General features: G+C 53.9%; 3 protein-coding genes across 3 annotated transcripts; 2 read left to right on the top strand and 1 right to left on the bottom strand.

Moving 5' to 3' along the window:
- Positions 1–418: 418 nt before the first annotated feature.
- Positions 419–1,235, top strand: KRP23_6690 (Gamma-secretase subunit APH1-like; the record flags this gene model as incomplete). Its single annotated transcript, XM_067891912.1, has 2 exons — positions 419–1,030; positions 1,104–1,235. The coding sequence occupies 2 exons, from the start codon at positions 419–421 to the stop codon at positions 1,233–1,235; spliced, it is 744 nt and encodes a 247-aa protein (XP_067746224.1).
- Positions 1,236–1,421: 186 nt separating this feature from the next.
- Positions 1,422–6,188, bottom strand: KRP23_6691 (Pentafunctional AROM polypeptide; the record flags this gene model as incomplete). Its single annotated transcript, XM_067891914.1, has 2 exons — positions 1,422–2,305; positions 2,429–6,188. 2 exons carry the CDS (start codon positions 6,186–6,188, stop codon positions 1,422–1,424), a joined length of 4,644 nt encoding a protein of 1,547 aa, XP_067746225.1.
- Positions 6,189–20,024: 13,836 nt separating this feature from the next.
- On the top strand, positions 20,025–23,127 carry KRP23_6692 (putative UDP-N-acetylglucosamine--peptide N-acetylglucosaminyltransferase SEC; the record flags this gene model as incomplete). Its single annotated transcript, XM_067891915.1, has 2 exons — positions 20,025–20,124; positions 20,189–23,127. 2 exons carry the CDS (start codon positions 20,025–20,027, stop codon positions 23,125–23,127), a joined length of 3,039 nt encoding a protein of 1,012 aa, XP_067746226.1.
- Positions 23,128–23,185: the final 58 nt, after the last annotated feature.

Raw genomic sequence — 23,185 nt, forward strand, 5'->3', positions numbered from 1 at the left:
CGCTTAACATAACGAGGCAATTAAGTATTGTCTCCAACAGAGTCAACGGCAGCTTCGTATCGAGCTCCACCTCCACCAGAGTCATGCTCTGCTTGTTTTCCTCAGTCGTCGGGACTTCCTTCTACAGCGTTATCGCCTGCACCTGAACGCACGCAGCCTCCCATTTCTTGTGCTCCTTTCACTCCCACAACTCGATCTCTAGAGCTTGTATAGCCGCCTGTACGGCGAGTATCCCCGCTGCTCGCCCTCGCCGGACTTCTCATCACAATGCCAGAGTCTTCTAAAAAAAGGCGTAAGTCACACGAGCCTCCCTTTTCGCATACCTCCAACCATCCAACGTCATAAAAGCCAGAAAGCGACGCTCAAGAAGCGCCGCAGCAAGCCGCAGCTCTTCCGTCGCTCCTAATCGATCGGACCTATGGCGCTGCACGACGGGCTGGTCAACTGGCCGCTGCTCTTCGGCTGCATCCTCGTGGGCTTCGGTCCTCTGGCCGCGCTCTTCTTCGTGGTCGTGGCCAAGCGCGCGCAGCTCGTGATCCTCGCGCTGAGCGGCGCCTTCGTGTGGCTCGTGGCCATCCTCGTGACGGCGTCGCTGTGGCAGATCATCCCTCCCCTCAAGACGTCGCTGTCGGCCACGGTGCCCGTGGGCGTGGTAGTGCAGGAGGCCTTCCGCCTGCTCTTCTTCCACCTCTACACGCGCACGGAGGCGGCCGTCAAGAAGGTCACGACGGCCTCGCACCAGCTGCCGCTCAACGACGTCACGTCGTCACTCGCGGGCGGCGTGGGCTTCTCCGTCATGCACGCGCTGCTCATGTTCGGCAGCCTCGTGGGATCCTCCACGGGCTCGCGCGGTGCCGCCTTCTCGGCTTCGTGTGAGAGCATCCCGCTCGTCTTCTCGGCCGCCATCTCCACGCTGGCGCTCACGGCGCTGGACGTGGCGCTCATGGTCGTCGCCTTCGACGGCTACCGCAAGCGATCGGCGATGGCTGTCGGCGCCGTGTTCGTCATCCACATGGGCGTCGCCTTGTCGGTACGTGGCTGCACTTGTCCTTGTCAACTTGCCTTGTTGTGTGCTGATTTGCTTGATGTATTGCTACCGGCAGGCGCTGGCCAACATGAACACGAACGGCTGCTACATCTACATCCCTGTGCACTACGCGGGCGCGGCATTGGCCAGCGCCGGCGCCATGACCATTGTCTGGCGCTCCAAGAGGCTCGCCTTGGACGCCAAGTAAACTAGCAAGAGGCTGACGGCACTGGTAAAGGCCCAACCGGTAGCATCAAACGCTAGTGCGCCGGTCTGCCGCTTCGTGTTTCGGGTAAATGTGCCAAGCTCAGCTACCTTTTTTTTTTACAAGTGTTTGCCTGTGATTGCATCCTGCAGCATGTCCATGTAGTTCGCGGCCAAGTTACCCACTCGTTTAAGCCTGAGAGAGTCGCTGGTCGATGGGCACGTGCTGACGGCATGCTTCCTTGATTGCCTCCTCGTTCACGACCCACACCTGCGTCGCCTTGTGCCAGCGGTAGAATTGCTCGATGCCCTGTTCGTACAGCATCTCGTAGCCCTGGATGCACAGTGCACCGCCCGATGCGTGCGCATGTGCCAGCATTGGCGTGATAGGCGGCATGTACGCCGCGTCCAGCACCACCACCTTGCTGCCGTCGGCGCGAGGAGCCACGAGGTGGTCGGGTAACTGGAAACCTGCCTGCGCCGGGATCGTGCCCACCACGACGTCAACCTGAGCAAGTGTCTCGGGGGTCAGCTCCGATAGCGCCTCCGCGTCGAAACGCGCAGCCACGGCCTGGGCCTTCTCCAGCGTGCGGTTGAAGATGAAGAGCTTGCCTACGCCCAGCTGACGCATCGCGTAGGACGCAGCCATGGAGGTGCCACCGGCGCCAACTACGAGCGCTGTCAGCTCATGAGCAGGCTTTCTCACGCTAAGAGTGGCCAGGCGCTTGCTAATGGGACGCAGGATGCCCAGCCAGTCCGTGTTGTCGCCCTTCCAGTACGGCGATCCATTGCGGTCTTCACGCATGATGGTGTTGACAGCGCCAATGGCTCGTGCAGCAGGAGACAGCTCGTTCAGGTGCGCCATAATGTCCACCTTGAGCGGGATCGTGACGGAGCCACCACCAAAGCATGTGTCGGGCGCCTGCATACGCTTCACGATCTCCAGGACGTCCGTGGTGTCATGCAGCCCGTACGTGAAGAGCGAAGACAGGGACGTGGACTCGAATCCAGCGTTGTGCATCGCAGGCGACGGCGATTTCTGGATCGGCGACCCGAACAAGAAGAACTCGCGCGCTGACGAATAACAAGCAAACGCAGACAAGAAAACCAGGGAGACAGAGTGAGCTCATGCGCATTAACGGAGCACATACATCAGCCACAGTCAAACACTGCGGCACAAGTCTACGGATTAGATACCTGGGAGTAGTCCAAGCTGCTTGCGCAGGGTCATGATCTCCTCGATAGAGAGCTGCCCGGGCGCTGCGGCTGCAGGCAGCAGCGGGTGGGTCACAGGCGTAAGTGTGCGGTTCAACACGCGAGTCAGCTTGCCCGCCTCTGTTGTGCAGAGAGAGATGATAGGCATTTGCTGCTGCCACGCGTTGGCAAAGTCCTTCGCAACACGGTCAACCATGAGAGCGTCCTGAGGGGAGTAGGCCTTGACCACTACCTTCACGATCTGCACTCTGCCCTGCGAGTAGCACTCGCGGAAAATAAGCTTGGTCTCCGCTTCAGACGTAGGCTTCTGGACGGCGTGGAAGGACGAAATAATGGCGGAACGGTAGCGGTGAGCCAGCAAGTGCTCGCGTGCCTTGCGCGACCAGCACGTCTCCATATCAACGAATTCACATCCCAAGCGAACACCCAGCTGGAGCAGCTCGAACATCTTTAGCTCGTTCTCCTCTCCATCAGGGAAAGCACCACCCTGGCCCTTCGATCGCACCGTGAAGATGATCGGAAGACTTGAAAGCGTTCGCAGAAGTGCCACCTGAGCAGCCACAAACTTCGTGTCTTGAGGGTACTTAAGCAGATCCACACGCAGCTCCAGCGCATCAGCACCCTTGGAGATATCGCTGATAATCGGACGAGCGTCGTTCATGTCGGGGAACGTCAGCGACAAGAAGAACGTGTCCGCGCGGCAGGACGAGCGGTAATCGAAGTTAGTAGGCAATCCAGGCGTGATAACGGAGAGGAAGCGCACAAAGTCGCGGTCGAGACGCGGGTAGTCTACGTCCCCAGCAGTCACAACAAACTCGAACGTGGCGCTGCGTTGGTACAGCGGCTCTCGACGAGCCCAAACGTTTGCGTGAGAGTCTCCCAGAGACGGGCGGTGCGATTCCTCGACAGTGTCCAGGTACGCCAGAACATCCCTGATATCGCGGTGCACGTGGACCACGTACGGGTACTTCTCGAGGGCGGCCACGATCTCGGGCGTCTCCACAACACCGCCGCCGCAAGAAATGATGGTTGCCGGGGGCGGATTTGCGATCAGACGCAGCAGCAGCTCCTTCTGCTTCTCGCGGAAAGCCTCCCAGGTGTGGTTGTGGCGGGCGACAAAGTCTGCGATGGACTCTCCAAACTCTTTTTCCAAGACCTTGTCAGTGTCCAAAAGATTCAGCTTCAAAGTTGCCGAAGCGGCCTTCGCGAGTGAGCTCTTGCCGGCACCGCGCATGCCAATCATAAACACACCAGGGATTGAGGTGTCAGAGTCGTTGCTGTCAGTGGTCTCCTCGACAACAGGGGCGACTTGGAGACCAAGGTGCATCTGCACGTGGTCCCAGAACTCCGGGTACGTCTTGTCTGTGCATTCCTTGTCCGTGATGACCACGTTGCCCACAACGGAACCCAGGACCGCAAAGCTCATGGCGATGCGGTGGTCGTTGTGGCACGCAATGGAAGCCTGCTTCAAGTGGTCGGTCTTGCCTGCCGTACCCTTGATCCAGATGCCATCCGGCAGTTCACCACACTCCACGCCGATCTTGTGCAGCTCCGTCACCATAACCTCGATGCGATTGCACTCCTTAACACGCTGGTTGGCAATACCAGTGATCTTGGTCGTGCCGTCCGCGACAGCAGCAAGGGCAACAGCAGTCATGAACGCGTCCGTCATTGTCTCCATGTCAATATCGACAGCCTTGAGAGGCGTGCCGTCCTGAGGACCAATCACCGTCGTTGAGGTAGCATCTTGCGTCGTGGTGCATCCCATAGAGCGCAACAGTGTGTGGAAAGCCGCGTCTCCCTGCAGACTAGTGTTGCCCAGAGCCTCCACAGTCACCTGCCCACCGGTAATAGCGGCAAACGCCAGCGGGTAGGTAGCCGACGAGGCATCAACCTCAACAGAAACCTCCTTCGGGTTTTCGTAGACTCCGCAAGGTACACGGTAGCGATTGGGGGCCAGCGTCTCCACTGGGATGCCGAACTGCTGCATGAGCTGCGTCGTCATGAGGATGTACGGCAGTGAAGTCGGCTGCTCCTCGTCAAGCTCCAACACAAGCGGCTCCTTGGCGTACGGCGCGCTGATGAGCACAGAAGACACGTACTGACTGCTGACCTTGGCAGCCAGACGTACAGTGCCCCCGCGCAGACCGGTGCCACGGATCGCTAACGGTGGACAGCCTTCCGTCTCAAGGTACGAGATATCGCAGCCGTTGCCACGCAGGGCCTCCACCAGCGGGGCAATCGGACGCTCCTTCATGCGGTAGTTTCCGGTGACAACCACCGTGCCATCGTTTTCGCTCGGAACCAACGTCATGGCACTCGTGAGGAAGCGTGCAGCCGTGCCAGCGTTGCTCAGGTAAATCTCTTCACCGTCGGCCACGGTGGCAAACTTTCCAGCGGTGCCCTCCACGACCAGCACGGCACCGTTGTCCTCCCATGAAAACTTGGCACCGACTTTCTGCAGCGCGGTCATCATGACTTGAGTGTCGTCCGAGTGCAGAAGACCCGTGATGCGGCACGCACCCTTACCGAGGGCAGCCATGAGCAGCACGCGGTTCGAGATGGACTTGGATCCGGGGACACGGATGGTACCGTTGGCCTTCGCGCCAGGTACCATGCGAACCTGCTTTTCCAGGACCAGTTCGATCTGGTGGTCCTTCACGGCACGCGCGTACGGGTCGGCGAGCACCTTGCCGATCTTCTCGAGCAGCACAATCTTCTTGACGCCTTGACTGTTTTTCTTGTCGACCTCCATCTTGACCAGGACATCACGTGTCGCCACATGCTCCGGCACACGCACTGGGAGACCGTAGGAAGCGAGGCAACGACGCAGGCGGCCCACCGTCGCAGAGGAGCACACGCCCATACCACGAGCGATCTCGGCCTCCTTGATGCAGCCCATGGAGACGCACTCGCCGTGCAAGTACTCGGGCTGCACCAGCGCCTCGATGCCGTGGCCGATGCTGTGGCCGAAGTTGAGGATGGCGCGCAGGCCCATCTCCTTGGTGTCCTGCGTGACGACCGTGGCCTTGACCTGCACCGTGAGGGCCACGACGCGCTGCACGAGGTCCATATCGGAGAGCGCGAGGATGGACTCGGCCGAGGTCTCGAGCAGCTCAAAGAGCTCGGCGTTGAAGATGGCGCCGGACTTGACGACTTCGCCCATGCCGTTGATGAGCTCACGCTTGGGCAGTGTGTGCAGCACGCTGAGGTCGATGTAAACGCGCTGCGGCATGTGGAAGGCACCCAGCAGGTTCTTGCCGGCCTCGACGTCGATGCCCGTTTTGCCGCCGATGCTCGAATCCACACAAGCCAGCAGCGATGTGGGCACCTGCACGAAGGGCACGCCGCGCATGTACGTGGAGGCCACGTAGCCGGACAAGTCGCCCACGACGCCGCCGCCCACGGCCACGATGCACGTATCGCGGTGGCAGCGGTTGGGGAAGAGCACTTCGTCTTCGATCTTGGCCTTCATCTCGCGGCACTTGGAAGCCTCACCCGACGGGATGGCGTGCAACAGCACGCGGCGCGTGGTGTTGCCCTGGGCCTGCAGCAGAGCGGCTAGTTGCACGCGCAACGGCTCGGCGTAGAGCGGCCCCACGTTGGCGTCCGTGAGGATCACGAAGGTGGCGGTGGACGGCAGGCGCTGCAGCAGGTCCTCAGCCACGAAGCGCGACTGCAGCAGTGACGAGCCTAGCACGATGTCGTACGAGCCGCACGGAACGACCTGCGGCGCGGACATGGTGGCGAGACAATACCGGTGGATGGCTCGGGCGCGTCGATAAAGTAGAAATGATGGCAATTTCATGAGCAAGTGGCGGGGACAGTGCCCCCCGGGGTACAAATAAATGGCTACATTTTATTTATTTATTTATTTAGCCACGTGACCACGAGAAAAAGCACAGTAACTTCGGCTGATTGAGGTGAAATCATTTACCATCGCTGTGTTGTGCCAAAAAAAGGTAAAAACAAACCTGAGTTTAAAGCGTTTTGCTCATTATTGTGGGTACATCATTCAACTGTTCAATTCGTGGGTGAAGGGACGGTCCAAACCTGATACGTCGCTAAAGCAAGGTGTCATCTTATTAAATAAAAAGTGACCCTTCACTGTGAGACCTGCGAAAAGAGCTGAAAAACGATTTTTGAGGAACGTTGCCCGTTTTCTAGCACCTTAAGCTCCTACCAGTCCGTTCCAGATCTATTGTCAAGTTCAGCTATTTGCTTGTTCCAAAACTATGGTCAACTTGTTGCACTATTAGCTTTCACTGTGGCTGTCAATAGCAGATCGCTCTGGAGCGGGTAAAAATGATGCGGTTTTATCAGAGCACTTGATGCTCCGGGGAAGTCTTCCCTTCCGGGCAAGCTTGGACTTCGACATGTGACGAATTTTGAAAGTCTCCGCCAACAGCAACGTAATCATCCATAGCGCACTGTAGAGTTAGGAACCCTGCGTTCAGACTTGCCGGTGGCAACTCGTCGAAGGCCACTTTCACGTTCTCTACCGGCTCGTCCAGCGTATGCGCTGCTGGCGCGCCTGGAGAGCGTTGAAGACAGCTAGGTCCTACGCGTTCATGTCGGGACTATTGGGCGGTTGGAACTGCAACTGCACATTGCATCCGGACGCCTCTATTGCCTGACACCACTCAGTTTCATCCGGCTGCATGTGGGGGGAGACGTTATCTTGCTGCACGATGATACGCCTCCCGTTCGCGGCTCCAGGGAACTTGGCTCGGATTGATGGCAGCACGTGCTCCATCAGCATCTCCCTGTAGGAAGTCTTGTTCACCGCCACAGGGTAGGGGGCCATGGTGCCTACAGGCCTACTGCAACTACTGCGTTTTGCCGGCTCGTGCATTATAAAGGCCCAGGCTCCGAGTTTGCCATCGAAAAACTAGCCCGTCGCGGTGTCATGGCGCGGCCGAGCAACTGCTGCCAGCACCATCACGTCGGGATATATCGCTTGCTGTTGAGTCTAATGACAGGCATGGGCTCGTCTGGTAGTAGCACGCAACGGCGCTTGACATTGCTCAGGTAGAACAGTTTTTCGTCGACGTGAACTAAATCTTCCATGTCGCCAAAGAGATGAGTCATTGGCTCGACGTGGTCCATACTGAAGGCAGTTCTCTTCATTTTGTTATCTTCCGTCAGCATTGGCTTTGCGATAGAAGTCGCTACGCAGAGTGTGCCATGGCTGTAGCGGGGCTACACAGTCGGTTCACCTCCTACCTTAGTGCAACATGCACTAAGGGATACATTCAGGTGACCACTCCACAGGGTGGTCCACATTCATAGCAAAAGCATATGACTGGTAGAAAGTAACACCTTTCTACCAATAAGAGTCATTCAATAGATAGGGGTTCTGCCATCCATCCAATGGCAGAACCTCTCATTAGAAATATCAGTTTTAGGAGGAAACCCCATTTACAATCAATACAGTTCTCATTTGGCACCAAAGCTATCGCTCGGTTCCTTTGTCTTAGTTTAAGTATACTTACGGATACAAGTATACTGAACTTAAGTTAAATACTCCTACGCTTCCTCATACACGTGCGCACACGTGTAAGCTTAAGTAGTGGGTCTAAGCATACCCATTACATACGCTAGTGCTCCAAAAACTGAAACCTCCACCTGCCTGTCACTGCACCATACCGATCCATATGTTGGGTGAAACCAGGGTACATAGATATACACACTTAAACACGGTGAGAACGAGGCTGGCTTGCTTGACGTCACAGGAGTTTCGCTGTAAATTACTTTCCCTTCCAGGGATACACATTTTATTCGTCGCCTTAAGCTCCTTGGAAAATACCCAGGCTATGCCGCCAACGTCTCACTTAATTTTTCAAATTGGACAGCCCAAAAATAGGCAACTTGCCTTTTTGCGCTATTGTACGGTACGAGGGTGTACAGTAGAAGAAGATATAAGGTATCCAATCAGTTTTCCGCCACTTTTACTATGTTCCGAGAGGGGAATTTTGTAGATCTGCAACCTGTTCATTTCTTGGAATCACGAGAGGAAATACTCTATAGACAAAATATTAGTATGGTGCATATATCATGCGCGGGCAGTCCACTGCAAGCTCCCCAGCACAGCTTTCGGCCAAGAAACGAAAGTCAAGGAAGTTTAAAAGAGTTGAGTTTTTTCTATATTTATACAACACTGCACGACGCCATGGCCAATCAAGGTCCTGAAAAAGCCATCGAAGCCGACTCGACTGTGGCTGGAACTTCCACAACGAACCCTGCTCCTGTAGATGTACCAGTGCCTGTCGCTGTATAAGCCATCGCCGTTACGGCTGATGGTGCTGCTTGGACGTCATTTCCATCTTGTGTGACTACGGAATCCCATTCCGTCCGTGCGTCCAAGCGAGTGACAAAGCGCATGACGGTCTTGGCGGACATTGAGAAGGTCAATAAGGGGAAGAAGAAGATGGATCGGAGAGACGGCCTCTCCCCGTCTCGAACTGACGATCCGACGCTCGCCGAAGATCGTCCGATGACCCCGATGGAGAACTCAGATCTGCGGTCACACCGCCACAAAGTGTCCAAGACGAAATGCAATTTTGTATGACAAAAGTTTCAAAGCCTGGGAGGTCAAGTCCAAGGCGAGCGTCACTCACATGCCGTGCTGACCAACATGAATTACCAAGGCGAGCTCCTAACTGACAGCGTTAGCCAGTTTACAAACGCCAGTTTCCTGGAACAAGCAAAGAAGGTCAAATTCTATTACTACCCTCCTCAAGCGTACGTACCGGCGGCGAAGCGAATGTTCAAGGGAATCACTTCGTCCGAAGGTAAACTCGTGTCTCCCATGTCTTTTGTGCTAGGCTTGCGTGAAGCGAAGTGGGTTGGGTTCAAGACTTCCACGGTGGTGCTGATAACACTATTCTCCGGTCGACTAGGCTCAAGTGGACTCATGATTCTTCACTTCCGTGAGGAGAACGAGCAAGAAGCGCTGATGGATAGGTGCTCGAGCGGAAACTTCGCCAGCGACTTCAACCAGTTGGCCCACCAGCTGTCGGTCGTATGATACCCTCAACACGGACTGACAGAATGGGCCAAGAGATGTGACAATGACCACATGCTGTTGGTGATGGAAAGGCCTCGCGCCTCTGTGTCGAAGGACAAGTCTGCAGACCACGGGTCTCTGCCTTCACACTGCTTCTGTAAGTGATAATCTTACTTTGGTGCCGCACTTGAACGCGTGCAGTGTGACATACCGGGAGGAAGGGACAGAGGACTTCGTCAAAGCGTTCTAAGCGATCGCCGACGGCTGTCAGAGTGGATGATGATGAACATGCTGTCCCAGGTCTCCCATTCCCATCCTTCAAGTCGGTACATAAAATCAACAACGCCATCGGAACGGGGAGAAACAAGGACACAGATATGTCGCACTAAGCGCGCCATAGACTACTCAAGTGAGCACTACCTGGATGTCAACATGCCGAAAGTCATTCTGGAGCCGAAAGGAGAGTAAGATGTCCGGAAGGAGAGTTTGGATATGGGTGGAGTCCAAAGAAAGAAGTGCCTGATTTGCACCCACCAAGGTCTTCCCATACTATCCGTATATTCCGACCAAGAAACGTTTAGAGTGAGGGGTGCCCGCGTGCTGTCGATCGCTTGTCGTCGCCCCGACGATTACGCCATTAAAACTTATAGTGAAACCTAGACTAATTGTATCTACGCCGGGGGAACCCACACGTGGGCTTTCCCCAGAGATTTGGAAACAGAGAGTTCGTGTTGCCAGCAAGGGTGCAAGTGTTTCTGGGAGGTGTATCCCTGGGGACACCCTAAGCAGCAATGGCCGAGTGCCCATAATAGCATCCCATTTTGTGGGTGAGGCCAGTGTTCGAGCGCGTCGTGATCGCGAAAACCACCGCGGAATTCTCCGAAAGGGTTAAGCCAAGCTAGTCAGCGATCGAGCGACGCGCGCTCTGCTGTCCTATTTGAGACAGCGCAAAAAAAGAGAAATTTCCGACCTCATTACAGAGATGCGGTCGTTTGGATGGGACGTGGCGCTCAGTCGAACTAAACCGAATTTCCGAGAAAAAGCGTTAAGCGCATTTGGCTTGCTTTTATAGATTGTTTCGAGATGCTGTCTGGCCACTCAGATCAAGGGGTAAGATGGTCAACGATGAGCACGAGTACCTTTCTTAGTGAAAGTCGAAATGTGGCCCTGTCGGGACAGGACCACGGCTACGAGCAAAAGTACGAGCATGAGCATAAGCACGTGATTCCAGTAAGCGTCATCGTTGGCGACTTTCAACAGGGGTCCCCAGTCATGTACTTAAAGGGAATGGTGACTTGAGAGAACTTCAGACTCATTGAGCTAAATGTGGTACGAAAGCGTAGGTGAATCGCAGGTCTCGGGGTTAGATTTGTAACAACACGATACTCTAGGTTCTCTGAGGATGCTAGAGCCGCACCGGGCAACAGGGGATCTTCAGCGGGGTGCGTAAGGTGCCTCCATCAACGACCTTACAGGACAGGACGCTATTTCAAAGGCGTTATCGAGCATTTTTCACGCAGCAGGCAAAAACCATGGAGTTTCTTCAACTATCACTTGGTTGATACCTACCACTGATGGCGGTTCCAAATGTGATGATATGATACGCTAGCTATGTTACACTATGGCCACTATGCTAGGTAATGGGGCAGCCAATGAGGACAAATTCGCGACATAGTACACCAGCCAAAGGTTCTGGGGTTGCAATTTGATACCATTGCTGAAACGGTCGTGATGCCAATTGTCAAATTTCCAATGCTCGCAACCTCGTTTTTTAGGCGTACTAGACTCTCACGGAAAAAAATATTGCTCCCTCATGGGAGATCTGCGTCACATCGCAGCATAAAGCAACCGCGCGTGGGTTCTCCGGTAGTTATAACACGATGACATTAGCTAAAATATAGATATCCTTAATTGAGAGCGGTTGTCTAGCCTAGTATTGTGGATTTGTTTGACTGGGCTACACTTTTCAAGTCATGCCGATGGCAAATTACGTGGTACCGAGAATTTTCTTTTAAGCACGGATCCATACTTGACAAGGCGGTTTGTTGGACCGATGTATTGAATCAATCGCGTTCGAAAAAATTAAGTAGAACTCACAATACATATTTGCTACCAGAACTCATACCGTGCGCGCCAAATCGATAGGACCCCCAATTTCGGAGCAGATCGTTGCCGATATCTCGCCTCCTACTGCGAATTATTAATAGAGGCTGCTATTTAGATATGTTGCTGCTGTCGTGCATACAAAGAGCAGGTTTGCGCTAACAACTGCGAATTCGACACTCTTGAGAGGGCTGGTATACAGATTGCAGGTTTTGGCAAGAGCGACAAAATATAGTACCATATCCTTTTTCTGGCGAAACCTACACGTTTTTTGTAAATTCATACAAACTTCTATATTAAAAGAATGAATGTCAATACGGGTCAGATGGATGGAGAAAACTTGTTGTTGGGCAGCTTGCTGCTGCTTTGATCGTGGTTGCCAGCCTCTCATTTTTCAATGTGCCGTGGCAAAGCCCACGAATCAAGAATGCTGATGGATCATCGGGCTCCACGACGGCGGGGTCTCACTGCACGACATCTCAAGAAAAACGGCCGCTCTCGCATCTGTGTGCAGAGGGCTATCAAGACCGAGCGAGGACCGCAGACCGACAGCGGCTTCGACAAACCAAGGGCAGGGCGTCGGTTAGCACTGACTGATAGAGAAGTGCGTGTGCTGGTTCGCACGGCGGGGTCCGGAGAACACTTCGCAGCGGAGCTCAAGACCAAGCTCGTGATCAAGGCCTCCGTGCGAACGATACAGAGGATGCTTCAGCGTGTGAACCATCTCGTCTACACCAATATGAAACGCATTCTGCCCCTGACTGCGGCACACAAGGCCGCTCGAATGGCGTGGGCTGAGGAGCATGTACTGAACCCAGGTAAGTTTGTTTGTGCTGGGGGTCATGTTTATAGCTGTTGCAAATCCACTTGTTGACCTGTGATGTTTATAATCTACTGGAAACCTATCCTCTGTGTATGGCTATCTGTCACAAGGAATAGGGAGCGGAACCAACAGGTATATAGTACGAAAAACCTGCACCACATAACTAGCGGTAGAGCGTTGGGGAAATCTGTTGGATTACGTCTTGCCTATCATGATGCTGAACAACGTCATGTGTCAGTTAAGATACGGCAGATACAGAAAGCTGAATCGTCTACAACGCGATTGTCGTGAGCGCGAATTATGTCTTCTATCAACTCCGTCAGCTGATAGTATTTAGTCGATCTGTCGACAAATACTACGCCCCACTCGTACACACTATCCTGCTGGGACAGTCGAACTCCACCAACGGTGCCAATACGGTCCTCGGGTTCGACTTGACAATTGACGTTGATGTCAAAAGTATACAGCACGGACCACTTCAGCGATCGATAGGGATCATTTGTCAGCGTCAATGATAGGCGTTCAGACCTAAAACAAAATCTGAATAAGCAGGCTCTCTACTTCGAGCACCTCTGGGAGCTTGTAGGCGACCTGGTGGACGTCTGGCAGAAATGCTCTCTTCAGCGAGTTGAAGGTTTAACTTCCCCCCGTAGGCTACGGGATGCGAGCAGATCCAACCTGAATGCATAAAGGTTTTACAAGTGCACGTAAGTGCATTGCGAATGATTTCGATCTGCAGAAAGCGCAAAAAAACAACGTGAAAAGAGATACAAAGCTACTCTATTAGTGAAGACCTTACCGTGTCCAGCTTCCAATTTGGCGTTAAATCAAATGGTTCCGTTGCTCCAGTATTGGTGACGTGCACTGTCACGCGTTGCAAGAAGAGAAATTTAAACTTCAGATTCAACAAACAAAACAAATAGCTTCTTGCTTTCACTTGAAGGAGGGGCAGGCAGCCGTATTTCGGTAAGTCTCGCAAACTCGTATGCAACCAAGACGCAAAATTATATACGTACGTTCATACACGTTGAGAAGTAACGGGGGAACTAGTGAGGTTGCCACGACGCACCATGCCCACTGCTGAATTGAATACGATCTCTGAGGGAACATCCCGTTGGCCTGGTTCATGAACAAAGCGATGATTGTCTGGCTGAATCAGAAACAAGTTTGCTTTGGACAGGACCTCGCTTGGTAGAGGTCCTATGCCCCCCCCCCTAATTAAACTTTAACCAACGCGATTTACTCAGCAATAATGTTTACCTTCGCAATCATGTCTTTGCTCTCCAACAGTCAAGTTGTCCACGTCGAATATCAGAACGTTTGGTAAAACAGAGTTCAAAACCGTGATAGTTGGTGATTTTAGAAAAGCTGTGACCACCTCCTTGATGACTTTATGGCGGCTTTCAATATGCTGTTGTGAAGGAAGTACACCAGGAATATTAGAGCTGGTTACACTCCAGCTTTCCCATCGTGGGGTTAGGTATACGCCTTCCATCCACTCTGCATAGTTTACCTCTCTACTGTCCTTCCAAAACAGGATAATTCTTTTGGCCAAAAAGCGAAACTACAGGACAGAGCAGCTCGTATGAAGTATTCACAGCTGATGAAGAATCAATCTCTTATAAAACGTTTTATCTACGAGGCGGTGCTTCTGCTTTCTTGCTTGCCGAAGAAGATGCTCCCAGCACGACAAAACGATTACATTCGGCCAAACAATACTGAGGGCGTTAGCAATCGCTTCTGAATGATCAATACTGGAGCAGGCAAGATTGACGTCGACAGAAAAAATATCCGCGCGTACTTAATTAGAGCGCGAAACATTTCTTCGTACGCAATTGCGCTTTCAGTTCGTACAAACATATAGATCCACGGCCGGAACCTCTGTGCATGCGTGTTTCACGCCCATTCAACTAAAATTCCACCAGCATATACTAAAGGCCATCCTAGAAAATGGATTCTGTAGTTACCATCGGTAGACATGGCTCGAGAACCCTCCTGTGTCATAACAGCCAGTCACACATTACAAAAGAGAGCTCGCGAAGTTACAACGAGGCCAACGAAGGCGCCTGCTTACCTCCATTGTCAATATAATGCTCAAGGTGTTCCAGCACAATGAGTTCGTTCATTTTGGTGAAGTCATTCACATCAGCGCTGGGAAACTGCTCGTACGACTGACAGAGTCGTGGGTGAGCCCACACGCCAATATCATTGAACTTCTTAATCTCCCAGCCGCCGTTGGTTTTCTGTTTAAGGGTAGATTTCCGGTTTTCGAGCTTGCGAACGTCTGGAACGCACTGTAGTCGTTCGGGATCATTTTTGTATTTGTTGAGAAGCAAAGTACGCACCCGGCTTGCACCCATTCCTAGCTAAAGAAGCAAATCGACCTCTGGTTTTTGAATTACCGCAATACCTGGCTGTATTAACGAACCAATAGAATCCGAATGCTCGTTCTTTTGTAAAAGGTCGTTCTCAAAAAGTCTTCCCTTTTAAACGGTGTTGGCACACTGTGTGAGAACGACACTTGTACTCAGTTGTGGTGGCGTGAGTCGATTTGTAACGAGTGTTGTACATATATACACAAACTCATTAAAATGATTCTGTAGCAACTGCAGCAGCTTCTAGTGAGTCGTAAGTGCCAACCGAAACATTCGCATTGACGTTTGTGCTCTCTGAAAAAATCTAGATATATGCCGGACAGAGTCGAGAATGCAACTTGGGCATCTTCACCATAGTCAAGTAGCAGAGCCCTTGACGTGCTAGGATCGTGGGCTGATTCTGAACCGCTGTCGTGGAGATCACGAGCAGCAGCGACCTCGTCACTTTCACGGTCAAACCCTGCCTCCTGAGATGGATCGCTCTCGACGCCAATGACGCCCCGTAGATAAAACGTTTTATAAGAGATTGATTCTTCATCAGCTGTGAATACTTCATACGAGCTGCTCTGTCCTGTAGTTTCGCTTTTTGGCCAAAAGAATTATCCTGTTTTGGAAGGACAGTAGAGAGGTAAACTATGCAGAGTGGATGGAAGGCGTATACCTAACCCCACGATGGGAAAGCTGGAGTGTAACCAGCTCTAATATTCCTGGTGTACTTCCTTCACAACAGCATATTGAAAGCCGCCATAAAGTCATCAAGGAGGTGGTCACAGCTTTTCTAAAATCACCAACTATCACGGTTTTGAACTCTGTTTTACCAAACGTTCTGATATTCGACGTGGACAACTTGACTGTTGGAGAGCAAAGACATGATTGCGAAGGTAAACATTATTGCTGAGTAAATCGCGTTGGTTAAAGTTTAATTAGGGGGGGGGGCATAGGACCTCTACCAAGCGAGGTCCTGTCCAAAGCAAACTTGTTTCTGATTCAGCCAGACAATCATCGCTTTGTTCATGAACCAGGCCAACGGGATGTTCCCTCAGAGATCGTATTCAATTCAGCAGTGGGCATGGTGCGTCGTGGCAACCTCACTAGTTCCCCCGTTACTTCTCAACGTGTATGAACGTACGTATATAATTTTGCGTCTTGGTTGCATACGAGTTTGCGAGACTTACCGAAATACGGCTGCCTGCCCCTCCTTCAAGTGAAAGCAAGAAGCTATTTGTTTTGTTTGTTGAATCTGAAGTTTAAATTTCTCTTCTTGCAACGCGTGACAGTGCACGTCACCAATACTGGAGCAACGGAACCATTTGATTTAACGCCAAATTGGAAGCTGGACACGGTAAGGTCTTCACTAATAGAGTAGCTTTGTATCTCTTTTCACGTTGTTTTTTTGCGCTTTCTGCAGATCGAAATCATTCGCAATGCACTTACGTGCACTTGCAAAACCTTTATGCATTCAGGTTGGATCTGCTCGCATCCCGTAGCCTACGGGGGGAAGTTAAACCTTCAACTCGCTGAAGAGAGCATTTCTGCCAGACGTCCACCAGGTCGCCTACAAGCTTCCAGAGGTGCTCGAAGTAGAGAGCCTGCTTATTCAGATTTTGTTTTAGGTCTGAACGCCTATCATTGACGCTGACAAATGATCCCTATCGATCGCTGAAGTGGTCCGTGCTGTATACTTTTGACATCAACGTCAATTGTCAAGTCGAACCCGAGGACCGTATTGGCACCGTTGGTGGAGTTCGACTGTCCCAGCAGGATAGTGTGTACGAGTGGGGCGTAGTATTTGTCGACAGATCGACTAAATACTATCAGCTGACGGAGTTGATAGAAGACATAATTCGCGCTCACGACAATCGCGTTGTAGACGATTCAGCTTTCTGTATCTGCCGTATCTTAACTGACACATGACGTTGTTCAGCATCATGATAGGCAAGACGTAATCCAACAGATTTCCCCAACGCTCTACCGCTAGTTATGTGGTGCAGGTTTTTCGTACTATATACCTGTTGGTTCCGCTCCCTATTCCTTGTGACAGATAACCATACACAGAGGATAGGTTTCCAGTAGATTATAAACATCACAGGTCAACAAGTGGATTTGCAACAGCTATAAACATGACCCCCAGCACAAACAAACTTACCTGGGTTCAGTACATGCTCCTCAGCCCACGCCATTCGAGCGGCCTTGTGTGCCGCAGTCAGGGGCAGAATGCGTTTCATATTGGTGTAGACGAGATGGTTCACACGCTGAAGCATCCTCTGTATCGTTCGCACGGAGGCCTTGATCACGAGCTTGGTCTTGAGCTCCGCTGCGAAGTGTTCTCCGGACCCCGCCGTGCGAACCAGCACACGCACTTCTCTATCAGTCAGTGCTAACCGACGCCCTGCCCTTGGTTTGTCGAAGCCGCTGTCGGTCTGCGGTCCTCGCTCGGTCTTGATAGCCCTCTGCACACAGATGCGAGAGCGGCCGTTTTTCTTGAGATGTCGTGCAGTGAGACCCCGCCGTCGTGGAGCCCGATGATCCATCAGCATTCTTGATTCGTGGGCTTTGCCACGGCACATTGAAAAATGAGAGGCTGGCAACCACGATCAAAGCAGCAGCAAGCTGCCCAACAACAAGTTTTCTCCATCCATCTGACCCGTATTGACATTCATTCTTTTAATATAGAAGTTTGTATGAATTTACAAAAAACGTGTAGGTTTCGCCAGAAAAAGGATATGGTACTATATTTTGTCGCTCTTGCCAAAACCTGCAATCTGTATACCAGCCCTCTCAAGAGTGTCGAATTCGCAGTTGTTAGCGCAAACCTGCTCTTTGTATGCACGACAGCAGCAACATATCTAAATAGCAGCCTCTATTAATAATTCGCAGTAGGAGGCGAGATATCGGCAACGATCTGCTCCGAAATTGGGGGTCCTATCGTACGGTAGATGGTTTTGATCCAATCAGAAGAGAATATTAATTTTAAGGTGTTCCACACCATTTCTGAGTGAGTTACGATGTTGCCTAGCAAGTTGTAATTTATGTTTTTATTACGCAATAACCCAACTCTAAACCTTAAACTTTTCATATAAATGTCAGTGCTCGCTCCGATTGAAGACTCCGCACCGACACTTTTCTTTTTCGGAGGTGACACCTCCCAAGGCTGTTTAGGGCGCTCACGAACGAGGATTTGGATTTCCCCAACGTGGTGGTTTAGACTGTTCAAGAACAACACACTCAGCCGTGAAGAGAACTGCAAGAGATTCTTGGAAGATACCGTCGCTGCCATCCCCGACCGAAATAGCCGTTTTCGCTTGTTGTATTTTGTTGCTGCTGCACCACTGAAGTTTTGGGTCAGCAGAACAGTCGTCGGCGACGCGTAAGGCTTGATTGAAAAAGTGTGCGGGCAGCAGGAAAATGCTGTTCTTGGGTATTCTGTGAGAGGCCGTAGACGAATACTGGAGTGGGTCCGCTCTTCAGTTGTTTTCCCCCTACTTTTTTCCTGTTCGCGACTTCATATCTCGCACGCATTATACCAGCAGTAGAGTACAAGTATCATCTTAAGACTCGACGCTCGATGGCAGGCGTCATTTGATGCAGAAGCCACCGCACACGGTGCATGCCCCAAGACCAGCCGACGCGTAGATCTGGAAATCTGGAATATAGGAACGTCCAAGCAAGCTGCAGTGCTAAAATTTTAGTCGCGAGTCGACGACCTGGTAGCCTAGCAGCTTCCAGTTGTGAAGCTGTGTCAATCACGCTGGGTGCTGCGTTTCCCCCAGCCGTAGTTTCGTCACAAGACGGGAGTCTTGGGCACCTTTTTTAAGTCTCCTCATTACTCTTGCGGCACCACCACAATGGCCGCCTAGTTGAACGACACCCCTGAAATGCCTTTAAGCGCCGCTGTGGCCAACATCCGCCTAAAGGCCAGGTGGAGTCGAGAGCCGCACGCTTCAAAAAGCCCCGGAGCTTCATATTGTTAAACACGATCCCTGCCGACAACAGCCGACTCGCAACTCAGCGGATATGTGTTGGGTTAGAGCCATCTGCCGCTAATGGCCAGCCACCATCGTGCAACTTTGCCTTGCGCCGATAGACAGCGGCAGCTCGAACACGGTGGGGAGCGCATCCGATGGGAAGTGCATCCGAGCAAACCGCCTTTCGTGCAGCGAGATGGCAAATGGCTACATGTACCGTATTTCGGGTACGGTATCCGCTGATAAAACACGCTGGTGTCGTGGTTGGTGGTGCGATCATCTGCAGTATAGTGAAGGCAAGATAAAAGCCGGACCTACGTGTAGTAGCTGACGCTGGACGATGCAAAGCCACCCGACGACGCAAGCAGCAAGCGAAGGAGTCAGTGTGGTCGAACGGCGTTGCGGCGGAGCAGAGGGAAGCAGGATCCAGGCAGGAAGACCAGGCGGGATGCGGGAGTTGCTTGCTCCAGCGCATCTATGAGGTCGCGCCTGCAGCCAGATCCGGCCGACCATGCTGCTGACGGTGTGGCTGTCGGCCCAGCACGGATGGCCACTCGTGGACGTGTGTGTGGTAGCGCCAAAGTTTGTCGACACTCGCGGCATACTACATACAAGTACACTCGGTGCTGGGCCCATAGCGGTGGAGGGGTAGGGCATACTTGCGAAAACTTTTGCCTTTTTCCGAGGCTTTGACAGCGTCGCAGGCATCGGATGGAAAGGGCCCGTCGGCTTCTTCGCTGGTCCGCCTGGCGCTATCATCACCAGCGCCGCTGCCACCAGCGCCAACGCGATGGCATTGAGGCCTTCGGACTCGGGTCGTGTCGCAGCTTCGAGCGTTTAGCGTATGCGCGAGCGAGCGACGCCTGGTCTTTGCAGCGCTGTTTAGGGCTCTACATCTGCTTTCGCAGGCTTTGCTTCGGAGCAGAGCGCATGGCCGGCGAAAAAACTGACGCCAGCGAGAATGGCGCTTGCTGTTCAACGCGCGGGGCGTGCACATGCCTCCGCCTCGCGCTGATTTTACCTGTGTGGGAGGCTGCGAGAGAGAGCCCGAGATAGGGCTCCAACGACCATCGTCTGCGAGCCAACCCCAGCCCACACACCCGGTCGAAAAAAAGAAACGGGGACCCAACGCACGCTTCAACACGGTACAGGCAGGCGCACCGGCCAGCAGCCAGCAACCGAACCGCGCAGTGGATGCGCCCAGTCCCTCACTTCCAATCCCAGCGCGCGCGACGACGACGAGTGGCTTCGGACCTGCAGGCAGCAGTGCAATCCGGACTCGTGCGCAGCAACTGACTGGCCCATGGCGTATCCGTACCAGTACCAGTCGCAGACGGCGATGCACAGCCCCAGCGCGTTCGCGGCCGAGCCGCTGAGCGACGCCAGCCAGCAGCGCTTCTCGTGTAAGTCCCTGCTGTGGGTTGTAGTCTTGCTGCCAGCAGCTCCGTAGCTCACTCGTCCTTACAGACCTGTTCAACCTGGCCCACCAGCAATACGCGGGCGGCTACTACCAGGAGGCGCTGCGTCTGTGCGAGCAACTCTACGAGTCGGACGCGTACCGCACCGACAACCTGCTGCTGCTCGGCGCGCTGCACTTCCAGCTCGGCAACCTGTCAGAGAGCATCTTCTACAACCAGCAATGCATCCGTGTGGCGCCCAACTTCGCCGAGGCCTACGGCAACCTGGGCAACGCGCTCAAGGAGCTCGGCGACGTGGCTGGCGCCGTGCAGTTCTACGTGCGCGCCATCAAGCTCAACCCGCGCTTCGGCGACGCCTACAACAACCTGGCCAACTGCTACATGCTGCTGGGCCAGAGCCACGAGGCCGTGGAGACGTACAAGATGGCCATCCTCCTGGACCCGCAGCTCGTGGACGCACACAGCAACCTCGGCAACCTGTACAAGGTGCAGGGCCGGCTCGAGGATGCCAAGCACTGCTACGCGCAGGCCATCCGCGTGAAGCCCAGCTTCGCCATCGCCTGGAGCAACTTGGCCGGGCTGCTTAAAGACGACGGACAGGTTGACGCCGCCATTGACCACTACAGAGAAGCCATCAGACTCGCGCCCGACTTCGCAGACGCCTACAGCAACCTCGGCAACGCCTTGAAGGAGGCCGGCAGGGTCGAGGAGGCCATCCAGGCCTACAAGTCGGCGCTGCAGATCCGGCCGAACTTCGCCATTGCCCACGGCAACTTGGCCAGCTGCTACTACGACGCGGGCCAGATGGAGTTGGCCATCCATACATTCCGCCATGCGATCCAGCTCGAGCCGAACTTCCCGGACGCGTACAACAACCTGGGTAACGCCTTGCGCGAGTGCGGCCAGCTCGAACAGGCGGTTACGTGCTACCGAACAGCGCTGCAGCTAAAGCCGGACCACCCGCACGCATACAACAACCTGGGTAATGCGCTTAAGGATAAGGGGCTCGTGAAGGAGGCGCTGCACTGCTACACGACGGCGGCGCGGCTTCTGCCGCAGTTCGCGGCTGCGCACAGCAACATTGGCAGCGTGCTGAAGGAGCAGGGCAAGCTGGACCAGGCACTGGCGCACTACCAGCAGGCCATCACGATTGACCCCAACTTCGCCGATGCGTACAGCAACATGGGCAACGTCTTCAAGGACTTGTGCCGTCTCGAGGAAGCCATTCAGTGCTACTCGACCGCCATCCGTCTCAAGCCGCAGTTCCCCGATGCCTACAGCAACCTGGCCAGTGCCTACAAGGATGGCGGGCGCCTGGACGACGCCATCACCTGCTACCGCAAGGCCCTAGCGCTTCGCCCGCACTTCCCGGACGCCTTTGCCAACTACTTCCACTCGATGGTGTTCATCTGCGACTGGCAGTCGCGCGTACAGGACACAGACACACTGCAGCGCTTTGTCGACGAGCAGTTGAGCATGGATGGCGTCCTGCCGTCTGTACAGCCGTTCCACGCGCTGGTCTACCCGCTGTCGATGCAGCGCTTCCAGGACATTTCGAGACGGTACGCTGAGCGCGCCAAGCTGAACGTGAGTCTTGTGGACCTGCCGCCCATGCGCTTCAAAAGCAAGCGCGCGTCGGAGCGACTGCGCATCGGCTATGTGTCTTCGGACCTGGGCAACCACCCGCTGGCGCACCTCATGCAGAGCGTGTTTGGCATGCACGATAAGAACAAGTACGAGGTCTTCTGCTACGCTACGTCGCCGGACGACGGATCAATTTGGCGGACGCAGATCTCCGGCAGCGTCGAGCACTTCACCGACATTTGCACTTTGTCGAACGGGGATGCCGCGCGTACCATCCACGCCGACGGTATTCACATCCTCGTCAACCTGAACGGCTACACGAAGGGTGCGCGCAACGAGATCTTTGCGCTTCAACCCGCGCCCGTTCAGGTCAGCTACATGGGCTTCTGCGGCACGCTGGGGGCCGACTACATTCACTACATGATCGGTGATGCGATGGTGGTGCCTCCCGAGTACCGACGGTACTACACAGAGAAGCAGATCAACATGCCGCACTCGTACTTCGTGAACGACCACAAACAGTCGGCGCGTGATGTGCTGGACACGGACAAGTGCCCAACGCGAGCGGACTACGGCGTTCCCGAGGACAAGTTCGTCTTCTGTAACTTCAACCAGGTCTACAAGATTGACCCCGTCACGTTCACTACGTGGATGAACATCCTCAAGCGCGTGCCGAACTCGGTTCTGTGGCTGCTGCGCTTCCCGCCTATCGCGGAGGAGAACATCCGTGCGGAGGCGCGCGCTCGCGGAATCAAGGACCAGACGCGTTTGATTTTCACGGACGTGGCCCCCAAGGACGAGCACCTGAAGCGTGGTTACCTGGCTGATCTGTTCCTGGACACGCCCGAGTGCAATGCGCACACGACCGGGTGTGACATCCTGTGGGGCGGTACCCCAATGGTGACGATGCCGAAGGACCGCATGGCCACGCGCGTGGCTTCCAGTCTACTGCGTGCCGCCAACATGAACGAGCTGATTACAAACTCGCTCGAGGAGTACGAGGAGCTCACAGTGGCGCTTGCCAGCGACATGGACCGATTGTGGGAGCTGCGACGGCGACTCGAGGACGAGCGTCTGCGCTGCCCCCTGTTCGACACCCAGCGCTGGGTGCGCAACCTGGAGACGGGTCTGGTCATGGCTTGGGAGCGCCACGAGAACGGCCTTGCGCCCGACCACATCGACGTGCCCGATATTTATGACCTGGAGCAGCAAAAGTCGAAGAAACACAAGGCCATTGGCAGCCTGCCGATGCAGCTTTCTGCAGCAGGGCACCCGCCAGTCAGCAACCACGACAATTACATAAACAACGGCCCCGTCGGCAGCAGTGCGCTGCCGATAAGCGCTTTGCTCTCGGGCGGTATGCCGACTGCCACGAGATCAATCCCCGCTCACGAGCAACAATGAGTTTAAGGAGTCCAGTACGAGTCCACCCACCACCTTTTTCGAAAATGAAGCGCTGATG

The sequence above is a fragment of the Phytophthora ramorum genome (assembly GCF_020800215.1).
Source record: "Phytophthora ramorum isolate Pr-102 chromosome Unknown Phyram_PR-102_s0005, whole genome shotgun sequence".
Classification (NCBI taxonomy): domain Eukaryota; phylum Oomycota; class Peronosporomycetes; order Peronosporales; family Peronosporaceae; genus Phytophthora; species Phytophthora ramorum.